The following is a 23,609-nucleotide window of genomic DNA, read 5'->3' on the forward strand; positions in this document are numbered from 1 at the left end:
CCACACCCACCAAATTAAGTCCCCTCAGAATCTTATCTGCTTCAATTAAATCACCTCTGACTCTTCAAAACTCCAAAAGGATACAGGCCTAGCCTTTCAACATAAGGAAATCCACTCATTCCAGGTATTGGTCAAGCAAACCTTTTCTGAACTGTTTCTAAACACATGAACATACTTCTGTAATACGGTGACCAAGACTGTACACAGTACTCCAGATGCACTCTTACCAATACCCTGCGTAACTGAGGCATAACTCTTGCACTCAATTCCTCTCACAATTAACCGTAACATTCAGTTAGTTTTCCTGATTATTTGCTGTATCTGCATGCTAATCTCTGCGTTTCACGCACTCAGACATCCAGATCTCTCTGTATCCTAAAGCTCTTCAGACTCCCTCCATTTAGAAATCTACTTTTTTGTTCTTTCTGCCAAAAGGAAAATGGACAATTTCACGTTTTCCCAAATTATACTCCATTTGCTAGATTTTTGCTCACTCACTGAAACCTGTTCTTCTTTGTAAAATTTTCCATATCCTCCTTATAACTCACTTTCTTACCTATCTTTGTCTTATCAGTAAATTTATCTATCATATCTTCAGCCCTTTCATCCAAATCATTTTGTCTAAATTGTGACGAGCTGACATCCCAGTACTGACTGGGACCATTTCTGAAATCCTGACAGCTGAAAAAGACCCATTTATTCCACACACTACTTGGTCTCAGTGCCAACCACGGATCTCTTTCTGTTTGACGCTGCTTTCAGTTGTATACTTTCTGGGTAAAGTGACTAGGTGGTGGATGATGGGTATCACATTGGTAGTGTTGCCAAGTATGACGGGGAATGTTTTGCCAGTGGGCACTCAGATAAGTCATTCAGCATCCCTCCCCTGCACAGGCTGCCCAGTGCCAAAGCTGCTGCCTCGTCCCAGAAGCAACTGAACAACTTTAGCTTTCAGAAAGGAGTTGAAGGAAACACTCTGGGTTATCTGTGGAGGTATAGGTTACTTTGCTTGTTCAGATGTATATAGGAATTCCTTTCAGAATCTGACCCTTTGTTTGAATGATTTTAGAAACGGGAAATTGTAACGAGTGAAGTGAAACAAAAAATGGCCAAAAACAGACATTTTCAGACATTTGACTGGCTGCCAGCAATCACGGAACAGCTATTCATTGGTGTCATTTTAAGCCAATTCAAACTTGTTTAAAGAAGCTATTGTTTTGAAACATCTCCCCACAGATACTGCCTGACCTGCTGAGGATTTTCAGTCTTTCTTGTCTTTCCCTTGGATTTCCAGCTTCTGTTATATTTGGTTGTTGGGTTTTTAAAAAATTTATGATTGGCTGAAATATGTGCTGCCGCCCACCCCATCATTAAAATTGACAAATCAGCCTGGTTTATTTTTGCCCTGTAGGCATGCGCATGATTAAGAGAGTTTAAATTTGGCAATCTGGTTAGACAGAGAGAGATAGGCGTTAGATATTAAAAACAAAATTCAAGTTTTAGAGGCAATCTTCAGCCATGCTTGCTACAGTACCGTTTTCTCATGAGCGAGCACGGAAGACTTTCCAGGTTCATAATCAAAAATGCTCCTTGGTTCAGCACGATACTTCCTCGTGTCTACTTTTTTGTCTAGAGGTCCCCAGTCGTTCCTGAAAAATGAATAAAAAAAAAGAAAATTCAACCATGAACTCTTCAGCATTTAAAAGAAGAATTTTGGGTGTAGGCATGCTCGCTGAGCTGGAAGGTTCGTTCTAGTGTCGCTCAGATCGAGGTTCTGGATGTAGGTTTGCTCGCTGAGCCTGAAAATGAACCTCCCAGTTCAGCTCCGTCCAGAACCTCAACCTGAGCTACACGAGAATGAACCTGCCAGCTCAGCAAGCAAACCTCCGTCCAGAACCTCGACTTGAGCTACAAATGCTCTCAAAATTCACATGAAGAACTTCCTTGGACTTAGACCTTCATTCTGACACACATTCCTCTGTCTTAAATAAGCATGCTCTTCAGGTTCTGGCCTGGAACATGCGGTCCTTTGCGAATCCCATGGGCTTTATGTGAAAACCATTTCTTTGCATCAGTAACAGTGGCCAGATTTTTTGAGAGACCTGTAGCTGCAGAGCAGACGGACTGCCGAGGGAAAACCCAACTATTTCAAGCTGCATAAACATTTGTGTGGACTACAGCAAGTGCATGTAAACATTGATCAACAAGCTTGCTTACCTCATGGGGAAACCAACAGAAACCCACAGTGGAGACTGTTGTTAAAATTAGTGTTAAGCTTTACACAGAATTTACAGTCATGAGAACAGACTATTCAGCCTAGCTCCATTGGGATATCTGACTATGTTAAAGACTATATAAATTCAAGTTGGTGTTTCTGCCTGATTTATTAAAATTTACTTTAAAAATGCCACATCCTACTCAATATAAAAAGTCGTTGTTTGAAAAGTATGAATAAATAGGCACAATTACAATAGTCCAGAATGACTTTGAACCCCAAGATATTTTCTTTTAAAAAGAGAAACCTTGCATTTATGTAGCACCTTTCATAATATCAGGACATTCCAAAGTATCTTGCATCCAATGAAGTAATGTTGGAGAGTTGGAACATTCGAAGATGAGCCAAGCAGTTTGAGCATAACGAGATCCTACAAACAGCAACAATGTACCTTACGGACATTGGTTGAGGGATAAATAATGACCAGGATATCAGGAGGAACTCCCAAGCTCCTCATCGAGCGTCACCACAGGCTTGAAGGATCAAAGAAGACGGCAGGTTAATTATCTCAGTTGAAAGATGGCAATTCAGACAATGCAGTGCTCCCTCAGTACCACAGCAGAGTATCAGATTGAGTTCTATTGGAATGGAGTTTGAACCCTCAACCTTCTAACTCAAGAGAGTGCTACCCAATCAAACTACAGAAAGTTATAGGAGGAAAAAAGGGAAATGTCAGAGTACCTTTCAGAGAGGGGCTTCAAAGATGATGACCGAGTAGGTAGAGGCAGGGTCGCTGATCTCCGCTCAGTCATCTCCAAGTCAATAGTGTCTCCAGCGCTTTTGGAACGAGGCACAACTGTCTGACCTTTCACTGCAAAGAGTAGACATAACCAGTTAGAGAAACAAACAGAGCAATAACCATCCCCCTCTCCTGCTTTAGTATCGGAGTTAGACAAAGAAAGTTCAAAGTTTCTTCCTGAGTTAGCTGATTTCAATTGAGTTGGCAATTGGAGCAATAAAAACATGTTTTTTTTTGTCAAACTACCAGCTCTTCAACATTCCATTGACTACCAGGGGAAGTGTGAATGATGACAGGTTGGCACAATCCCAACTGTGCCAATCACTTCGATCGGCTCACAAATGGAAGTTAGCCACTTCAGCTGGATTCCACTGCCTTTCTTGGAGAGCCATACTTGTTGGGAAAGCATTCTCCCTTCAGGAGAATTAGTCAGATGACTAAGTTTGGACAATCTCTACCAATAAGGAGGCCATAACTCCTCGAAAGACAGAGACAGGGGTTCTGTAAAAAAGCCAAAAACCACTATGTTAATTTAATACATATAAATAACATTTGGCCTGCTCTCAACACAGCATGGGATCAAACTACAGGAGGGAATTAATGCCTTTTTAGGACAAAGAGGCAAAGATAAAAGCTTATGGACATGAGGGGGAAGTGAAACAAAGGCAATGCAGAGTTGCCAATTGCAACAGATTGCGGCTTGGCATTCCTACTTGGTTTTGGTTCAGCCCCAAAAAAGCAGAGTACAGAGTCAGGAGTCACCCGCATGCTGCGCCTTTTAACACTGGGACATAGTAGAGGCCAGTTGATATTACAAAGGGATTGTGGTGTACAAACCCATCCTTGTCCTCTCCCGAAAGATCCCAAGTTCCATGAAAGTGCATTTCCATGGCTCTCTGCAAGGAACAGCTCCAAGGATCACAGAAGCACCCCTGCTCACACCTCCCCCCATAACTATTCTCAGTAGATGACAGTTCAGTGGGCTCAGATACCAATTTCTCTGACTCCCCAGACATTACTCTCATTGGCACTGACAACAGGGATCTATAAAAGTGCTGGGTGGTTGGGCATGATTAGCTTTACAAGCCAAACTTCATCTTGTGTCTACTTGATGCCCAATGGTTCCATATCTTACAGGCTAGGAAGTGGTGGTGGCATGTGGTAGTGTCATTGGCCTAGTAATCTAGGGGTGGAAATGTGTTGCTGGAAAAGCGCAGCAGGTCAGGCAGCATCCAGGGAACAGGAGAATCGACGTTTCGGGCATAAGTCCTTTCCTGGATGCTGCCTGACCTGCTGCGCTTTTCCAGCAACACATTTCCAGCATCTGCAGACCTCACTTTCTCCTCATAGTAATCTAGGGGCCCAGGCTAATGCACTGCAGACATGGATTCAAATCCCATCACTTTAATTTAATTAATAAATCTGAAAAATAAAGCTAATCTGATCAGAGGTGGCCATAGAACTACCAATTGTTTAAAAACCTATCTGGTTCACTAACATCCTTTACAGAAGGAAATCTACCATACCTGTGGCACTGGAAATGTTGCATTGACCTGTGAAACTGATCTGAAGCCCATCTAACCTACACTATTCAGTGTAACTTAAGACCCACAGCAATGTGATTGACTCTTAAGGTGCCCTCACAAATGGCCCGAGCAGAATATTGGTTCAAGGGCAATTAGTAATGGGCAACAAATGGTAGCCTCATCAGATGTACCCACAAAGGCAAGAAGAGGAGTAAGTTGGTTTCCACTTGTCTCCCTGCAGCCTGGACGCAGTCTACTTACTGCCTCAGTCAAGATGAACCTGCAGCTTAACCTGTGGGGCTTGGCAACACTTGTTGTATCGAAAAGTGTGGCACTGGAAAAGTACAACAGATCAGGCAGCATCAGAGAAGCAGGAGAAGCGACATTTCGGGCATGACATTGAACAAAACAGCACAGTACAGGCCCTTCGGCCCTCGATGTTGCATTGACCTGTGAAACTGATCTGAAGCCCATCTAACCTACACTGTTCCGTTATCATCCACATATTTATCCACTGACCATTTAAAGGCCCTTAAAGTTAGCGAGTCTACTACTGCTGCAGGATACTCCCTGACTACTGCTGACATCTGTCCTTTATCTATCACCCCTCAATTTAAAGCTATGTCCCCTCATGCTAGCCATCAGCATTCGAGGAAAAAGGGCTCTCACTGTCCACCCTATCTAACCCTCTGACCACCTTACATGCTTCTATTAAGTCACCTCTTAACCTTCTTCTCTCTAACAAAAACTGCCTCAAGTCCCGCAGCCTTTCCTCATAAGACCTTCCCTCCATACCAGGCAACATCCCAGTAAATCTCCTCTGAACCCTTTCCAATGCTTCCATGTCGTTCCTATAATGTAGCGACCAGAACTGTATGCAATATTCCAAGTGCGGCTGCACCACAGTTTTGTACAGCAGCAGCATGGCCTCATGGCTCCAAAATTCAATTCCTCTACCAATAAGAGCTAACACACCGTATGCCTTCTTAACAACCTAGGTGGCAACTTTCAGGGATATATGCACCAAGATCTCTCTGCTCATTCACACTACCATTAATCCGGTACTCTGCATTCCTGTTGCTCCTTCCAAAGTGAATCACCTCACACTTTTCCGCATTAAACTCCATTTGCTGCCTCTCAGCCCAGTTCTGCAGCTTATCTATGTCCCTCTGTAACCTGCAACACCCTTCTGCACTGTCCACAAATCCACCGACCTTCGTCTCATCCACAAATTTACTGACCCATCTTTTTACGCCCTCATCCAGGTCATTTATAAAAATGACAAACAGCAGTGGCCCCAAAACAGATCCTTGTAGTACACCCCGAGTAACTCTAGGATGAATATTCCCAATCAACCATCACCCTTTCAACTAACCAATTTCTAATCCAAACCACTAAATCATCCTCAATCCCATGCCTCCGTATTTTATGCAATAGCCTACCATGGGGAACCTTATCAAACGCTTTACTGAAATCCATATACACCACATCAACTGCTTTACCCTCATCCACCTGTTTTCTTCTCTAAGAACTCAATAAGGTTTGTGAGGCACGACTTACCCTTCACAAAACCGGTGTTGACTATCCCTAATCAAATTATTCCTTTCCAGATGATTATAAATCCTCTCTCTTATAATTCTTTCCAACACTTTACCCACAACAGAAGTAAGCCCTTCCATCGGGAATGTTTTCTTGTAGCTGATCAAGGACTATTTTTAAAGCTTTTTGCAATATCAAATCTACACAGAAGTGGTCAATGAGATCACTCCAATCTCAGACTGACACTTTTTTGGGTCATACCTAATCTCTTGACTATTGATGGCTTCTAAGCAAAACTGAGGACTGCAGATGCTGGAAACCAGAGTTTAGGTTAGAGTGGTGCTGGAAAAGCACAGCAGGTCAGTCAGCATCCGAGGAGCAGGAAAAATCAACGTTTCGGGCAAAAGTCTTCCATCAGGAATACAGGCAGGAAGCCACCAGGGTGGAGAGAAGGTAGCATAGATTAGAGTACAATAGGTGAATGGGGGTGGGAATGGAGGTGATTGGTCAGAGAGGAGTGTGGGGGAAGGTAGCAATGAGTACAATAGGTGAATGGGGGTGGGGATGGAGGTGATAGATCAGAGGAGAGAGTGGAGTGGATAGGTGGGAAGGGAGATTGACAGGTAGGACAGGTCATGAGGACAGTGCTGAGCTGGAAGGTTGGAACTGGGGTGGGGTGGGGTGGGGGGGGGTGGGGGGGGGGTTGGGAAATGAGGAAACAGATGAAGTCCACATTGATGCCCTGGAGTTAAAGTGTTCCAAGGTGGAAGATGATGGCTTCAGGCCTGACCTATCACATAGCTGAATCTCACTTACAGCCGTGTCACAATTCAGCCAACCTTTGGCCCAATCTATTTCTACCTCGAGTGCTGGGTCACATTTTGGTTAATGTGCCCAGGAGGTGAATTACAAATCTGAGAGAGAGAACTGTTCTGACCTACCAGACTTCGCCTGGACTTCCAACGTTTCAACACAGTAGATCAAATGTAGATTGCATCTTAGGTTTAAAATATCAAATTAATTTATTTCAACACCCACATAAACAGCGACACTGAAGATTTACATTTATAGCTGGCATTCTGCCAGTAAATTCTTCCTGTGCACAAATTGTTTTTTTTTTAATTTCAACCACAAGGACTAAACTTTTAAAGAACAGGGTCTCTGTTCTGCTGTGTCTAACATTCTATTGGGTTCTAACATTGGAAAAACCTGATCTAAACTGTTTCTGGGAAACATTACAAAAAACATGACAAAATAGTGAGTGTCGGCCACTCAGCCCCTCGAGCCTGTTCTGCCGTTCAGTAATATCGTGGCTGATCCAATTACCCCACAATCCCTCATTGAGAACCTACCCATCTGCCAGAAACATATTCAAAGACCCTGCTTCCAATACCTTTTGAGGAAGAACTTTAGACAGACTCATGACAGTTCAAAGTACTGGCTCAGGGGTTAGCACTGCTGCCTCACAGTGCCAGGGACCCAGGTTCGATTCCAGCCTCGGGCCACTGGCTGTGTGGAGTTTACACGTTCTCCCCGTCTCTCTGGGTGCTGGTTAGATGGAGTGGTCATGCTGAATTGCCAATAATCTTCATGGATACGCAGGCTAGGTGGGTTAGCCTTGGGAAATGCAGGGTTACAGGGAGAAGATGGGGAGTGGATCTGGGTGGAATGGTCTTCAAAGGGTCAGTATGGACGCAATAGGCCAAATGGTCTGCTTCCAAGACATTGGGATTCTATGAATTGATCTGTTCGAGCCGAGCTTGTCCAACCTTTCCTCACCAACCCAATCATTCCAGGTAGTAATTAATTAACTCATCTCTGAACTGCGTCTGATGCATTTACGCAATTATATTCATTAAACAAGCAGGGGAGGGGAAACAGTGGTAGTTTGGCACATTGACATCCACACCACTGGAACCAGGTGCCAACTCTCAGACATTTCCTCCTTCTGCCCCCTTGACCACGACCTCATCGCCCATCACCAAACCATCCACAACCTCATCACCTCAGGGGATCTCCCATCTGCAGCCTCCAACCTCATTGTCCATGAACCCCGCACCTCGTACCCAAAATTCACAAGCCCAACTGTCCCGGTCGACCCATAGTTCCTACCTACCCCATCTCTTCATACCTTGACACCATCCTGTCCCCCTTGGTCCAGAAACCCCCCACATACAATTGGGACATGACCCAAGCCCTCCACCTCCTCCATGACTTTTGTTTCCCCGGCCCCTAATGCCTCATCTTCACCATGGCCATCCAGTCCTCATTACATGTCCATCCACCGTGGCAGAGGTCTCCGAACCTTCTGTTTCTTCCTCTCCTGGCGACCCAACTAGTACCCCTCCACTGACACACACATTTGATTGGCTAAACTGGTCCTCACCCTCAATTTCTCCTTCAAATCCTCCCACTACCTCCAGACCAAAGGGGTAGCCATGGGTACCCACATGGGCCCCAGCTATGCCTGTCTCTTCGTCAGATATATGGAGCAGTCCATCTTCCACACAGTTATACTGGGAACATTTCCTACCTTTTCCTCCGCTACATCAAAGACTATATTGGCACCACCTTGTGCTCCCACGAGGAGGTTGAACAGTTCACCAACTTCAACATCTTCCACCCTGACCTCAAGTTCACCTCGCCCATCTCAGACGCCTCCCTCCCTTTCCAGGACCTCTCCATCTCTGGCGACTGACTCAACACAGACTACTTCAATACCACAGACTCCCTCAGCTACCTGGACTGTAACTCCTCCCATGGCCCCTCCTGTAAAAATGCTATCCCTTACTCCCAACTCCTCCGCCTCCAACGCATCTGCTCCCAGGAGGAGCAATTCCACTCCAGAACATCTCAGATGGCCTTTATTTCAAGGATCATGATTTCCCTTCCCACGTAGTCAACAATGCCCTATAGCATATCTCCTCCATTTCCCGCACCTCCGCCCTTGAGCCTCATCCCTCCAACCACATTAAGGACAGAACCCCTCCCCGGTCCTCACCTTCCACCCCACCAATCTCCAGATACGATGCATCATCCTCCACCATTTCCATCAGCTACAATCAGACCCCACCAGAGGTATAGTTCCCTCCCTACCCTATCTGTATTCTGCAGAGACCATTCCCTCCATGACTCCCTCATTAGGTCCATGCCCCCCCACCAACCCACCCTCCACTTCCGGCACCTTCCCTTTGCCCTACACAAGCTGTAAAACCTGCGCCCACACCTCCCCCCTCACCTCCATCCAAGGCCCCAAAGGATCCTTCCACAGCTGATGTGAAGTGTGGATGGGACAACATTTATGCAATAGTGGGGATTGGGGAGACGCTTGTGGACTGTAGGGGGAGAAAGGATGGTGATAGTGCAGATTAAGTGATCAGAATGTGAGAATGGCAGAACGATGGTGTGTCTAGCTGGCAGCACTTAAAAATGTGTTGCTGGAAAAGCGCAGCAGGTCAGGCAGCATCCAAGGAGAAGGAGAATCAACGTTTCGGGCATAAGCCCTTCTTCAGGAATGCCTAGCTGGCAAACAGGAAGGATCAGGCACTCACAATGGAGGGGGGGGCGGGGGTTCGCGAGTGGTTGGGAGGATATTGTGACAGAGGATATATCCGGTAAAGCTAAAAGGAAGGGAAGGAATGAGAGTGGATTCACAATCTGAAGGTGTTGAACTCAATATTAAGTCTAGAAGGCTATAAAGTGTGTAATCTGAAGAGGAGATGGTGTTGATTCAATGGACCATCACAAGATGCTGAGGACAGATAAGTGAGAATGTGACCAGGATGCTGTGTCAAAATAACCAGGTACAGGAAGTTCAGGGTCACGCTCATGCACAGACCTGACAGAATGGTAGGAGGAAACGAATGCACTGAGGCGGAAGTAAGATGATTTGACATGCCTACGGAGGCAGTCTGGATGAAGGAATTTGGGAAGGAGGTAGAAGCGGGCTATCCAGGGTTGGGGGACTACAGGGTTGGAGACAGTGACCGCTTGGGGGGGGGGGGGGGGGGGGAGAAACCTCACCCCTCACCAGAGGTAATGAACTCGGTGACAGCCCTGGCAACAATAGTTTGTGGTTCGGATGTGGGGGTCATGGTCTGGCGGAGCAAGGAGGAACTCTCAGAGTTGATGTTAAGCCTCTGCAAGGTAAAGATCAGTGCGTCAGACTACAGTGGCATCACCCTGGTTGGTGGTTTGCTGAAAAGGTTAGGGTTGGACATGACTAAAGTACCTGTTGTACTCACAACAGCTGTTTGAATCTAAGGATTTTTGTTATAATATTGTTACCAATTGACATCTTGCACAGTCTATCTTTAGGCTGGTGTCAGTGGGGAAGGGGTGTATGCACCTGGGGGATGGTGGAACTGCTAGTTTACATTTTGAATTGAGACATCCGAAAAAAGGGTGCAATTAATACAAATGTTTGTCTTAATGGGGGATTTAAATGTATTGAATGGACTGTTATCAGTTGGATCATTTTTAATATAGTGAAGTCTGTAATAGATGCTTTATTTTATTTCATCTTAGCATGGTTCTTGAGATCTGCCTACTGTGGACACTGGATGAGTTGGCAATGGAGAGTGCTAGTGCAAAGTGTAGACTGCGTCGGAGCATGGTTGGCACTAAGGTGAGAGAGTGGCTATGAGGAGCTTTGGGGAATAATGGGAGGACGCAGGTTGGTATAGGCACGGAGTGTGGCAGGAAGGCATTTTAAATCAGCCTGCTTCAGTATTTGGCAATCTTTATGGCTGCCTCTGAAATATTTCTAGGATGACAGGCTGACGTCACGACACACCCGTCACCCAGGACCAAGATCCCCATTATTTAGAGTACGTTATGTCCAAAACAGGCACGGCAAGTAAGGATATATCCCAATTCTGAGCACTTGACTCAGGAATGAAAATCCAGGTCACAATATTCAAATTCAAAATTAAATTCAAACGTATACCAAACAATTCTTTCTACTTAACATTTTACATACAGAACATTACTCGGCAAAAAAAATTGAAAATGTTTAATTTTTTTGCTGCTCTGCAACTCATTATTTGTACATATGCTGCCTGATTTATCACAGGACATAGCATTAACCATTGGGAATTCATTTCCATGGGAACTGGACAAGTAAAAAACAACACTCCCAAGATGCATCACTCTCACCCACACAGCAATAATCTACTGGATAGAGGACGATTCTTATTTTGTCTAAATTTAGGGACTTAATTTCAGGGGTTGTGACATCGTTGATAAGGTTGCTCTTGAACAGCACGTGTTGCTTGGTCACCTTAGGGTTTATTCAAGAATCAACCACATTGTTGGGGTCTGGAGTCACACATAGGTCAGGAACAGGTAAGGACGGCAGATTTCCATCCTTAAAAGGGGCAGTAATGAGCCAGATTAGTCTTTTTTTCCCACAATAGCCAAAAGTAGTTTCACTGTCTCCGTGGCTGAGCTTACGCACAAAAGTACACAAAGTCACGGAATCACGCAGCACGGAAACACTCCCTTCGGTACAACCGATTAACGACAACCATGTTTCAAAACTAGACTAGTCCCACTTGCCTGTATTTGGGCCATATCCCTCCAAACCTTTCTTATGTATGTATTTTTTTTTAATGTTTTAACTGTACTTGCGTCCACCGCTTTCTCTGGCAGTTCATTCCACACTGTACAAAACAAAAAGTTGCCCCTCATATCCTTTTTAAAATACATCCCCTAGTTTTGAATTCCCCCACCCTGGGGAGAAGACCCCTGCTATTCTCCTTATCTATGCTCCTCATGAGTTTATAAGTCTCTATAAGATTATGTCAGCTTCAATTTAAACATTTGAATTGGAGTTGGAGCCTATTCAGGAAGTTACACTGGTGGATGCAGTTGGATCAAATAGCAGTGGGCTGTACTGGTTGCTTGCCAGCAAATCAATATGTTTTTTTTTTTGCAGATACCAAATTATTTTGGTTGCTACTGGCTTGTTACCACATGCATAGCTAAGGCTGCAACGTAACCATAACTGAGGCTGCAGTGTAACCGTAACTGAGTGAAACCCATGGAAAAGATACTTTGAAAACTTGCCCAAACAGTTAACAGCAGGAAAAGCTGGCCGATCGTAAAGCCACCGTTGCTCCTGATTCCAATTTCCCGATTGTTGAAATGATTGCAATAATGTGTACTATTACCCTTTAATTCAAGAGGAGGCAGAGGAGTGTTGGTCATGTCATTGATCTGACAGTCCAAACTTTAGCTCATGTTTTAGGAGAAAGGGCTCAAATCCCACCATGGTAGATGGCGATATCTGAATTTAAATCAAACCTGGAATAAAGAGCTGACCCAACAGTGACAATGTTACTGTTGTCGATCTTGTGAAGACCCATCTGCTTCACTAACCTTCAGGATAGAAATTGCTGTCCATACCTGGTCTGGCTGATATCTGACTCCAAACCCACAGCAATGTGGTTAACTTTAATTGCCTTCTGAATTAATTGAATATTAAGGTTCCTACAGTGTGGAAAGAGGCCATCCAGCCCATCAAGTCTGCACTGACCCTCGGAAGAGCATCTGACCCAGCCCCCCTTCCCTATCCCTGTAGCCCTACAATTCCCATGTTTAACCCACCTAGTCTGCACATTCCTGAACACTATATGGGCAAATTTAGCCAGTCCATCTCTGGACTGTGGGAGGAAACCAAATCACCCAGAAGAAATGCGCACAGACATGGGGGAATGTACAAATGTCACACAGACAATCGTGTGAGGATGGAATCTGGTGCCTGGGCGCTGAGGGACCAGCAGTGCTAACCACTGAGCCACTGGATGAACAATAAACACTGGCCTATACAGCAATGCCTATATCCCATGGATGAATAAAAGGATGATTAAATACAACCATGACCTTACAAGCTCCAAGGTCTCATGTTTTGAAATTTTTTAGACAGAAAGCTAATACTCACTGTCTTCAGAATAATGGTACCGTGGGGAGTAGTACTCCACATCATCATCTGCTGGAAAAGCACAAGATATGTTAATGTCAGCATTCAACAATTCACACACATTCCTGACCAACTGCTCAGTCAGTACAGCCACTCCCTCAAATTCAGTTCATTGGCTGTCCCACCAATTAAAACTGGAATTGTGTGAAACATTTGCAAAATACCTTGGTATACTATGTACAAAGTTTGAATTCTGTGGTTCATCGATTTTGGACTCAACAGTCAGCTGTTGCGAGAAGTTTCCAGAAACATCCAAAACCTGTCTCCCAGAACTGGAGCTTCCCTGCCCGATTTCACATCTTTGGAAAAATTGATCCTCGGGCCATTTTATTTTTCCACTTTAAACTTGTGCCTTTTGATTTGATCAAATTGTGAATGAGGTCCTGTATTTCCCCGTGAATTCCCAAATCAAATCAACACAGGAGCCAAGATTTGACACGGCTCCACCCCTCAACTCTTCCCTGGGACCCGATGTCATATTGGATGTAAAGGTGCCAGGCAAATGTTGAACTGTCCCAGTCTATGTTATTCACAAATCATCCATTTTGAAGGAAGCCATTCAGCCCACTGTGCCCATGCTAGCTCTTTCGAAAGAGCAAATCAGTTAGTCCCACTCCCTGCTTTTACACCTTCCAAAGATTTCCTTTCCAATCAAGTATCTGATTCCCTTTGGAAAGTTGCCCCTTAAGTTATTTAATTAACCTTTTGGCCATTTTCTAACCTAAATCACAACTATCTGCTCATTCCTTATCCGGAATGTAGAACACATTATACTGATGTCCTCTTGGTTACTGACCATCCGGATGGTTTCCTACTATCTATTTCACCAAAACCCCACAAAATTTTGAATTTCTATTAAATCTCCCTTCAGCCTCCACTACTCTTCAGAAAACGAGCCCAGCACCTTACAATTCTCCACGTGACTCCAAACTTTCCCCAGTCAGGCGGGAATGCCTCAGTACAAGGCAGCAGTCACAAAGTGAAAGGAAACGACAGACCAGAGTCTCTAGTCACACATGAGGCAGCCAAAAAAGAGAGAAAGGTACCTTTGAGAAACTCTCTCTGAGCAATCTCGGAGAAGACATAGGTTGGGGTGTAAGTGACTGTTTCTATAAAAGCAATGGAAAGAAATGGAACTGAGACAGGACGATGAGATCATGCAACAGCAAAGTAAAAAGCAGGAATGATCAGAGAAAAAGCTGAAGCTAACTGCATTGATGAGATGTGAAAGCTGTTCCAACAACGCGCCTGCAGGCAAACTGTTTTCCCGCTGCCCCTCACGTGAAGCCATACATTATTCCAGGGTACATTCATGGCCAGCATGGAAGTGACCACACACTTTGAGAGACAACAGGCTATTCACACACATCCCTGGTGTGGTCGGGTTTTATGAGGATGAATGGGTCAGGTGACAGGATAGACAGGGGATGCGAGGGGAGGAGAGACGCGGGGGGGGCGCGAGGGGAGGAGAGACGCGGGGGGGGCGCGAGGGGAGGAGAGACGCGGGGGGGGGGCGCGAGGGGAGGAGAGACCCGGGGGGGCCGCGAGGGGAGGAGAGACCCGGGGGGGCCGCGAGGGGAGGAGAGACCCGGGGGGGCCGCGAGGGGAGGAGAGACCCGGGGGGACCGCGAGGGGAGGAGAGACGCGGGGGGGCCGCGAGGGGAGGAGAGACGCGGGGGGGCCGCGAGGGGAGGAGAGACGCGGGGGGGCCGCGAGGGGAGGAGAGACGCGGGGGGGCCGCGAGGGGAGGAGAGACGCGGGGGGGCCGCGAGGGGAGGAGAGACGCGGGGGGGGCGCGACGCGGGGTGGGCACGGGGGGGGCGCGACGCGGGGTGGGCGCGAGGGGAGGAGAGACGCGGGGGGCGCGAGACGCAGGATGGAGAGAGAGGGGGAAGGGAAGAGAGGAAGGGAGTGTGCCCATGTGTGCATGAGAGAGCGCGTGTGAGAGAGAGAGAGTGTGCGTGTGAGAGAGCGCGTGTGTGAGAGAGCGAGAGAGAGAGAGCGCGTGAGAGAGAGAGCGCGTGAGAGAGAGAGCGAGAGAGAGCGAGAGAGAGAGCGAGAGAGAGAGAGAGCGAGAGAGAGAGAGAGCGAGAGAGAGAGAGAGCGAGAGAGAGAGAGAGAGAGCGAGAGAGAGAGCGAAAGAGAGAGAGAGAGAGAGAGAGAGAGAGAGAGAGAGAGAGAGAGAGAGAGAACACAGGAGTGCACATGTGGGGCAGGGTCAGAAGCAAAAGGCTTCAGCAGCACCCAGGCAGCCACAAGTGGCTCAGCCAATCTCAAGTCAGGTAGACAGGGTGCAAGCTGTTTGACTGCAAGAGGCATCACAGCTGGGCCTCGCATCCAAAAGCAATCACCAGCATCTGGAAGGAGCTGGTAACCATGGGATTTTCCTTTCCACAGGGCTGGGGGGTAGAAGAGTAAATATTGAAATAGATACAAAGGTCAGCCCATCAACACCATGTTTATCATCCTCCTCACTCGTCATCCCATGAATACACAGAGTTTGCATATCCTTTTCCAATTATTACAAACCTATTTCTGAATGTTAATGTAGCCTCTGCCTCAACATAGCGAGAAAGTGCATTACACAACAAATGACACCCTGAGAGAAATGCTCAGTTTACATTCTTCCATTTCACTGGAGAGTTAAAGATTAAAATGCATAATCTGTTGGGAAATTACAGAAAACATGGCTCAGGAGCAAAGAGCTGACAACTAGCAATGGATTAAACATGACATTGAGAGACAACTTGGAATAACTGTGGCATTTGAGAGGGCTTAAACACTTGAGAGCATCACACACACACCCACACTGGTGGACATACTGACACACATGCAGGCAAAGACACAGGCACAGACAGATGGATGTATAGCGAGAGAGAGAGACACACACAGATAGACACAGGCACACTGACGCAGGGGCAAAGACAGATAAACACAGACAAACTGATAGAAAGAGACACATGCACACACACTGACATATGTACACATATGCAAACATGTGTGCACACTGACAGACACAGGCACACACACATTGAGGCATTGATACACACGCGCGCACACATACACACGCATACACTGATACCTTCTCTTTTCTGCTGGCATTCAGGAAGCTCAGGAAAGCTGTATGTAGGGTGATACGGATTTTCCTCAGGAGTGTCTGAGTGAAGAGGTAAGGAAGCAAGAGACAAAACAAGCCATGGGAAAAAATAGCAAAGATTCAAACGTGAGAAGACAAGCTGCAAGAGAAAGGTCACTCAGAAAGCACAGAGAATTAAAACATTCTGAAAAAGAGAAGGAAAATGTGGGCAGTGTATTACCAAACAATTAATTATTCAACAACAAGCTTCCAGAGCAGCCTACACCAACTATAATGCTTCACAACGTTTGGTGTGGAGGTGAGAGCCTGAATCCCATGTGTGCATGTGTGAACGTCTGGGAGTGCAAACGTCTGGGAGTGTGAACGTAAGAGCGATCAAATGTGAACGCGCAAACATGTGTGCAACAGGTTCAATTCCACCCTCGAACAGCTGGCTGTGTGGAGTTTGCACATTCCCCCAGTGTCTGTATGGGTTTCCCTCCAGGTGTTCCAGTTTCCTCCCAAAGTCCAAAGATGTGCAGGTTCAGGGTGGATTGGCTGTGCTAAATTGTCCATAGGGTCCAGGGATGTGTAGGTTAGGTGGGCTAGCCATTGGAAATGCAGAGTTACAGGGCTAGAGGAGGGGTTTGGTGGGACGCTCTGTGGAGAGTTGCCGTGAACTCAATGGGCTGAATGACCCACTTCCAGACTGTAGGGATTCTGTGTGCGTCGAGAGTGTGGCGCTGGAAAAGCACAGGTCAGGCAGCATCCAAGGAGTGCAAGATTGGGTGAATATGTCTGTGTGTACGCACGCTCGCATGTATATGTTTGTTAGTGAGTGAACATGGATGTGGGTGGCTCTGGCAATGTCATTGTGGGGGTGGGGGAGGGAGAAAGTCTTTCATTTTCCTTTCAGTTACTTTCCCCTTGTTTATTTACTTAACATTTCCCCTTGAGACTATCTATCTACCTCAGTCGCTCCTTATCTCACTAAGTGTTACTTTCTATTTATTCTCTGGCTGAAGATGTTCTTCCCAAATTCCTCACTGCATTTGTTACTGACCATCTTCTAATTTTAAAACGCCAAGTTCTGGATTACCCTCCAGAGGGAGAAATATCTGCTCCCAGTCAACCCTATCAAATTATCTCTTCTGCCTCATCTTTTCTTGTGGACTACGCCTGGCGCAAAGGAGGGTGAAGGCACAGAGTTACAACTCCCCTTGGAGTAACGGTACTGAGGAGGCAGAAAAACCAATAAAGAAACTGAAATACTAGGTAGTGAATGCACTGGTCATTACTGCTCTGCTCATTACATTACTGCACTGTTCATTACCGTCAGCGGTGTTCTGAGGTATTTGAAACAAGTTGGACGAGTACGCGGCATTCACAAGTTTTGCTTTCTGGTATTTACTGCATGAACTGATGAATGGGTAAACTGTGGGGAGACACATTGCCTGTGATTCTGAGGCACAGGAAACTTGGCAATGGCACATTCACCTGTCCCCAGAACCATGTTACCTTTGCTGACTTTGTGAATCTGTTTGAACATGGTCTTGTACCAATCTTTGGGCCTCTCGACATTCTGCGGAGACATAAAATTGGAGGAATGAGGAATAGTAAAAGAAACAGCACAGAGGACATGCCCCATTCAGTCAGTGATCGCGAGAAACTGTAGCCCAGTCTCACACTACAGCAGGCAACATCAAACGAACCGTCTGCTCCTCTCTCACCTTGATACCCAGGTCTTCAGGCGCTATGAAGGAGGACTGAGGCACCTGGGTGACTTTCTGCCATTTATTATCCATCGCTGCTGCTGTGTGCACAGGAGGAACACTTCCGTCTGAAGCTGCAACTTGCGTTTTATGATCAGTTACTGTTTCTGGCACAGAATCTACGAAGAAAGTAAACAGTACAAGTATGTGCAGTGACAGAAATACACCAAGTTCGGAGCAATGGTAAAGCCATTCCGGCCACACAATTCCTATTAAGGAAGCAAGTGGAATCTTAATGTAACCTCGGAGGTTAACCGCAGTTTGGCTGGGGGCGGTGGTGGCCTGAGCTTGCTGTTTGCCTGCATGCCTAATGAGGAGGATAAGTCAGCAACAAGTGACAAACAACAGAGCTCCTTTCTTCCCCCACCAAAAGGAACTAAACGCTGGGTTATTGTCGAACACTCATTAAAACACACCCGCGTGGTACAATCTGTAACCTCTCACTCTCTTCCTGCCCACTCCGTCACTGCCCCACCCCAGCCCGTCACTCGATGGACCCCCCCTCCCCAGTCACTCGCTCGTCTCCACCCCCACCCCATCACCCCACGCTGGCACTCAGACACCCCCTCCCCCCTGCTGATGGTGGGCATGCCACATGCCTTGGTCACCTGGGCTTCCACTTTGAGGGAACTGTAAACCTGCATGCCAAATCCATTTCTAGAACATAGAAGAATACAGCGCAGTACAGGCCCTTTGGCCCTCTATGTTGCGCCGATCCAAGCCCACCTAACCTATACTAACCCACTATCCTCCATATACCTATCCAATGCCCGCTTAAATGCCCATAAAGAGGGAGAGTCCACCACTGCTACTGGCAGGGCATTCTATGTTAATGTTCCTAAGGGTTCTGCCATTTAGAGTATAATTCAAACCTAATTTGATCCTCCAAAATGCATCATCTTGTATTTGTCTGGATTAAACGCCATCTGCCAAATCTGTGTCCAAGTTACTAATCTATACTTTCACAATCGTCGGCACGATCAGCAACTTCACCAATTTTTGTGTCACCTGCAAACTTACTAATCAAACCGCCTACATTTTTCTCCAGATCATTTATATATACTACAAATAAACAGAGGGCCTAAGATTAATCCCTGTGGAACACCACTAGATAGCGAATTCCATTCTGAAAAACACCCTTTCACTGCTACCCTTTGTCTTCTGTGACCAAGCCAGTTTTGTATCTATCTAGCCAGCCCACCCTGAATCCCATGTGATTTTAGTTTTTGAACCAATCAGCCATGCGGGACCTTATCAAATGCCTTACCAAAGTCCAGATAAACTACATCTACAGCCCTTCCCTCATCCATAACTTTTGTCACCTCTTCAAAAAATTCATTCATGTTGGTGGGACATGACTTTCCCCGTACAAAATCGTGCTGCCAGTCACTAACTAGTCAATTTTCTTCCAAATGTGCATCTATCTTGTCCCTCAATAATCTTGTCTAAGAGCTTCCCCACCACAGACATCAGGCTCACCAGCCTCTAATTTCCTGGATTATACTAGCTCTCTTTTCTTAAACAAGGGAAGGGCATTGGCTTCTCCAGTCCTCTGGAACCTCACCTATGGTCAAATAGGCTGTGAAGATATCTGCTAATGCTCCAGCTATTTCTTCCCTTGCCTCTCGCAGTAACCTGGGATAGAGCCCACCTGGCCCCGGGGACTGGTCTACCTCCAGAAAGGTCAGAAACATAGAATTTTAGAATCCCTACAGTGTGGAAACAGGCCATTTGGCCCAAGTCCACGCCAACCCTCCAAAGAGTAACCCAACCAGATCCATTCCCCTACTCTATTGCTCTTCATTCACCCCTGACTAACGTACCTAACCCATACATCCTTGAACACTACGGGCAATTTAACATGGCCAATTCAACTAACCTGCACATCTTGGATTTGAGGGAGGAAATTCACACAGACACAAGGAAAATGTGCAAACTCCACACAGCTAGTCGCCAGAGGCTGGATTTGAACCTGGGTCCCTGGTGCTGTGAGGCTGCAGTGCTAACCACTGAGCAACCCATACCACTGAGCCACAAATCAAACAAACAGCAAAATGTGGCACTAGTTTTTTTAAAAAAAATCTATTTATGGGATTTGAATGTCACTGGCTGGACCAGTATTTCTTGCTCAGAGGGTAGTTAATAGTCAGTCAATCACATCACCATTAGTCTGAAGTCACTTGTAAGCCAGACCAGGTTAATGGTGACAGATTTCCTTCTCTCAGGGACATTAGTGAAATGGATGGGATTTTAAAACAATACTTGGTAGTCATTACTCCAGAATTCTTTATTGAGTTCAATTTTATCTGTCACTGTGGGATTTGAATCCATGGCCCTCAAAACAGCTGTCCGAGGTTCTGGATTACTGGTCTCGTGACATTAGCAATATATCACCGTCTCCCAGGTTCCATTAACTGAGTTATTTCAGAGCTACCAAGCAGGTCCTCACCTAATGGTATATGCGACCCAATCCCTGGTGAGGTGTTACGCCAAATACTTGACCCGATGCTGCTGTTGCATTTTACGGTTTATTATTTCAGCACCCAGCCAGATCACATACCGAACGGTGGCAGAATTTAACATTTCACATAAGAAAACGTGATATTCACTGAGCACCTTCTCTTACCTGACAGGCTGTTCAAACGTTTCTGCTGTTCTGGAGAAAGACAAAAGAAACAAAACCAAGTCAAACACACAGACTCAGCAAGGGCACTGTGCTTAAATCATATGTACCTCCCTCATGGGGATGGGGATACAGATGGATGGACACACACACACGGCAGATCAAGTGCTTCACCCCAATGCAATCTTCATAATCATTAGCACATGCCATCAGGCTATTCCCCAGTAGAAACATCACCCCACATCCCCATATTATCACGTTTTAATGTTTTTTTTCACCAAGAGGGAGTCAAAGTCAACCTGTCCCTCAACAGAAGCCAAATATTGCATCTTCAGGCCAGGCCCAAGGACTGGTGAATACGCTACACAGCCTAGGGAGATCTTCGATTCAGTTACAAAGCAAGGTGGCTCAATGGTTAGCACTGCTGCCTCACAGTGCCAGAGACCCGGGCTCAATTTTCACCTCAGGCAACTGTCTGTGTGGAGTTTGCACATTCTCCCAGTGTCTGCGTGGGTTTCTTCCAGGTGCTCCGGTTTCCTCCCACAGTCCAAAATATGTGCAGGTTAGGTGAATTGGCTGTGCTCAATTACCCGCAGGGTTAGGTGTATTAGTCAGAGGGAAATGGGTCTGGATGGATTGCTCTTTGGAGGGTCAGTGTGGACTTGCTGGGCCGAAGGACCTGTTTCCACACTAAGTAATCTAATCTAAGTGCTGAATTGACCAAGCTCAGGCTGTATGTCATTGCAGCGCATTAATCTACCATACCAGTAGGAGGAGCTCTGTGTCCAGGTTTGACAGACACACTCCCAGGTCTGGTGTCCAAGGTACCAATAGACTCAATGAAACTTACAGGATTTGCTCATAGTGTCCAAACCGCTTTTTAAAAATCAAACACTAGTGCAACCATACAAGGTGGTACACTGCAAAAGGTTTCGTTACCTAACTGAAGGGGGGAATACACTTGCATTGCAGGCAGTTCAGAGGAGGCTCACTAATTTGATTCCCACTTGAAGGAGTTATTAGATTAAATTAGATTCCCTACATGTGGAAACAGGCCCTTCGGCCCAACCAGTCCACACCAACCCTCCGAAGAGTAACCCACCCAGACCCGTTTCCCTCTGACTAATGCACCAAGCACTATGGGTAATTTGGTATGGCCAATTCACCTGACCGGAGCACCCGGAGGAAACCCACTCAGACACTGGGAGAATGTGCAAACTCCACACAGAGAGTCACCAGAGGCTGGAATCGAACCTGGGACGCTGGTGCTGTGAGGTAGCAGTGCTAACCACCGAGTCACCGTGCCGCCCACAAAGCAATTTGACAGATCCGTTTTACCACAAGATGAAATACTCATTTTTGTTTTACACCAGAGGCTTTCCTTAAAAAGTCAGTTTAGAAACCAACACTGCGATAGCTAGGAACCAAACCCTGGTCAACTGCTTGGAAGGCAGCTATGCTCACCACTATACTATCATCGTCTTTATCTCACAACAAATGGTGAGTTCCAAGTTTTGAGAATGAAAGGTGATTAAAAAAAAAGAGGGAAATGACGTTTGGCTGGTGGAATATTTGGGAGAATACAGAACTAAGGATCGTTGTTTCAAAACAGGGGGCTCCAATTTAAGATTGAAATGAATAAGAAATTCATCTCTCAGAAGCTTTGAGAATTCTCGATCATAGAGAACAGCAGAGGCTGCGTCACTGAATATATTCAGGGTTTTGACAGTCAAAGGTTTGAAGGATTACATGGACAGACAGGAAAGTGGAGTTAAGGCCACAACCAAATCAGCTACAATTTGATGGAAGGACAGAGAAAGCCAGACGGCCTACTCAGCCGACTCTGGGTCATTGTGTAGGGAACGCAGAAAGAGGGGGAACAGTGTCTGTCTGAACTAAACAGTAGTGGGTGCAAGTCCAACTCCCAACACATGAGCATGTAATTGAGCTGGGCAATCCAAAGAAGTACTGAGGGAGTGCTGCACTGCCATGGCTGATGTCTTTCAGACTAGGTTTCAAACCAAATCCGGTCTGCCCTCCAACATGTTCTGTAAAATAAAACACCCTATGCCAATACTGATTCTCTACTGACATCAATAGAGACCAGAAATCATCTGGACAGTATTTTCTTTGTGTGACCTTGCTGTGGATAGGTTGGCTATCATTGCCAATATTGCAATACTTGACAAATCCTTCATTGGCTGTCAATACAGTTAAGATTAGTTTAGATTAGATTACATACAGTGTGGAAACAGGCCCCTCGGCCCAACCAGTCCACACCGCCCCGCCGAAGCGCAACTCACCCATGCCCCTACATTTACCCCTTACCTAACACTACGGACAATTTAGCATGGTCAATTCACCTGACCTGCACATCTTTGGACTGTGGGAGAAAACCGGAGCACCCAGAGGAAACCCCCCACGCAGACTCGGGGAGAACGTGCAAACTCCACACAGTCAGTCGCCTGAGGCGGGAATTGAACCCGGGTCTCTGGCGCTGTGAGGCAGCAGTGCTAACCACTGTGCCACCGTGCCGCCCACAAGATATTAGATAAATGCAAGCAGCAAGAAACAAGAAACAGAAATTGGTTGGAAGTCTCAGGAGAGAAATCAGAGTTACGCTTCCGAGATTGAACCCGAATGATTTCTCTCCACGGGTGCTGCCATACCTGCTGAGTCTTCTCAGCAATTTTGGTTTGTGTCTCCGATTTCCAGCATTCACAGTTCTTTCAGTTTTTATATAAATGCAAGACTTTGTTTGTGGGCATCAAAACATCTTGATGCCCTTTTAAACAGACACTCATCTCCATGATGGGAACACCACTGGGGGATACCATTACGTCATATGAGCCAGTAGCCTCCAACAATGTGGTGTTCAAACTAACCAGAATCAGTGGGCAAGCTCCTGCCTTAACACTGCTGCGTGAATGTTGCAAAGAACCACCTCACCCCATGCCGGATACACAGGATTTCCCTGCTCAATGCTGAACATCCAACTTTTCCAGAAAGGGGCTGCTCCGACAGGAGGGAGGGGAATGAAGAAGTGACAAGCAATGTTCAAAGGGCAAGTCAGGATT

General features: G+C 46.1%; 1 protein-coding gene across 48 annotated transcripts in view; it reads right to left on the reverse strand.

Annotated features, from left to right (window-relative positions):
- The window catches only part of LOC122541752 (sorbin and SH3 domain-containing protein 1-like), a 406,532-nt gene that overhangs the window by 78,932 nt on the left and 303,991 nt on the right, over positions 1–23,609 (reverse strand). For 37 of the 48 annotated variants that reach the window (XM_087982591.1, XM_087982587.1, XM_087982603.1 and 34 more), the window contains 8 exons: positions 20,536–20,565; positions 17,868–18,028; positions 17,656–17,719; positions 16,144–16,218; positions 14,108–14,170; positions 13,023–13,073; positions 2,957–3,086; positions 1,535–1,649 (listed from right to left, as the gene is read on the reverse strand). In XM_087982591.1, coding sequence (XP_087838717.1) covers positions 1,535–1,649; positions 2,957–3,086; positions 13,023–13,073; positions 14,108–14,170; positions 16,144–16,218; positions 17,656–17,719; positions 17,868–18,028; positions 20,536–20,565 — 689 coding nt within the window. The remainder of the gene's footprint in view (positions 1–1,534; positions 1,650–2,956; positions 3,087–13,022; positions 13,074–14,107; positions 14,171–16,143; positions 16,219–17,655; positions 17,720–17,867; positions 18,029–20,535; positions 20,566–23,609) is intronic. The other 11 variants (XM_087982570.1, XM_087982592.1, XM_087982608.1 and 8 more) reach the window with 5 other exon arrangements.

This window comes from Chiloscyllium plagiosum, unplaced genomic scaffold (assembly GCF_037043375.1).
Source record: "Chiloscyllium plagiosum isolate Xiang-an unplaced genomic scaffold, Cpla_swu_hap1 HiC_scaffold_43, whole genome shotgun sequence".
NCBI classification, from domain to species: domain Eukaryota; kingdom Metazoa; phylum Chordata; class Chondrichthyes; order Orectolobiformes; family Hemiscylliidae; genus Chiloscyllium; species Chiloscyllium plagiosum.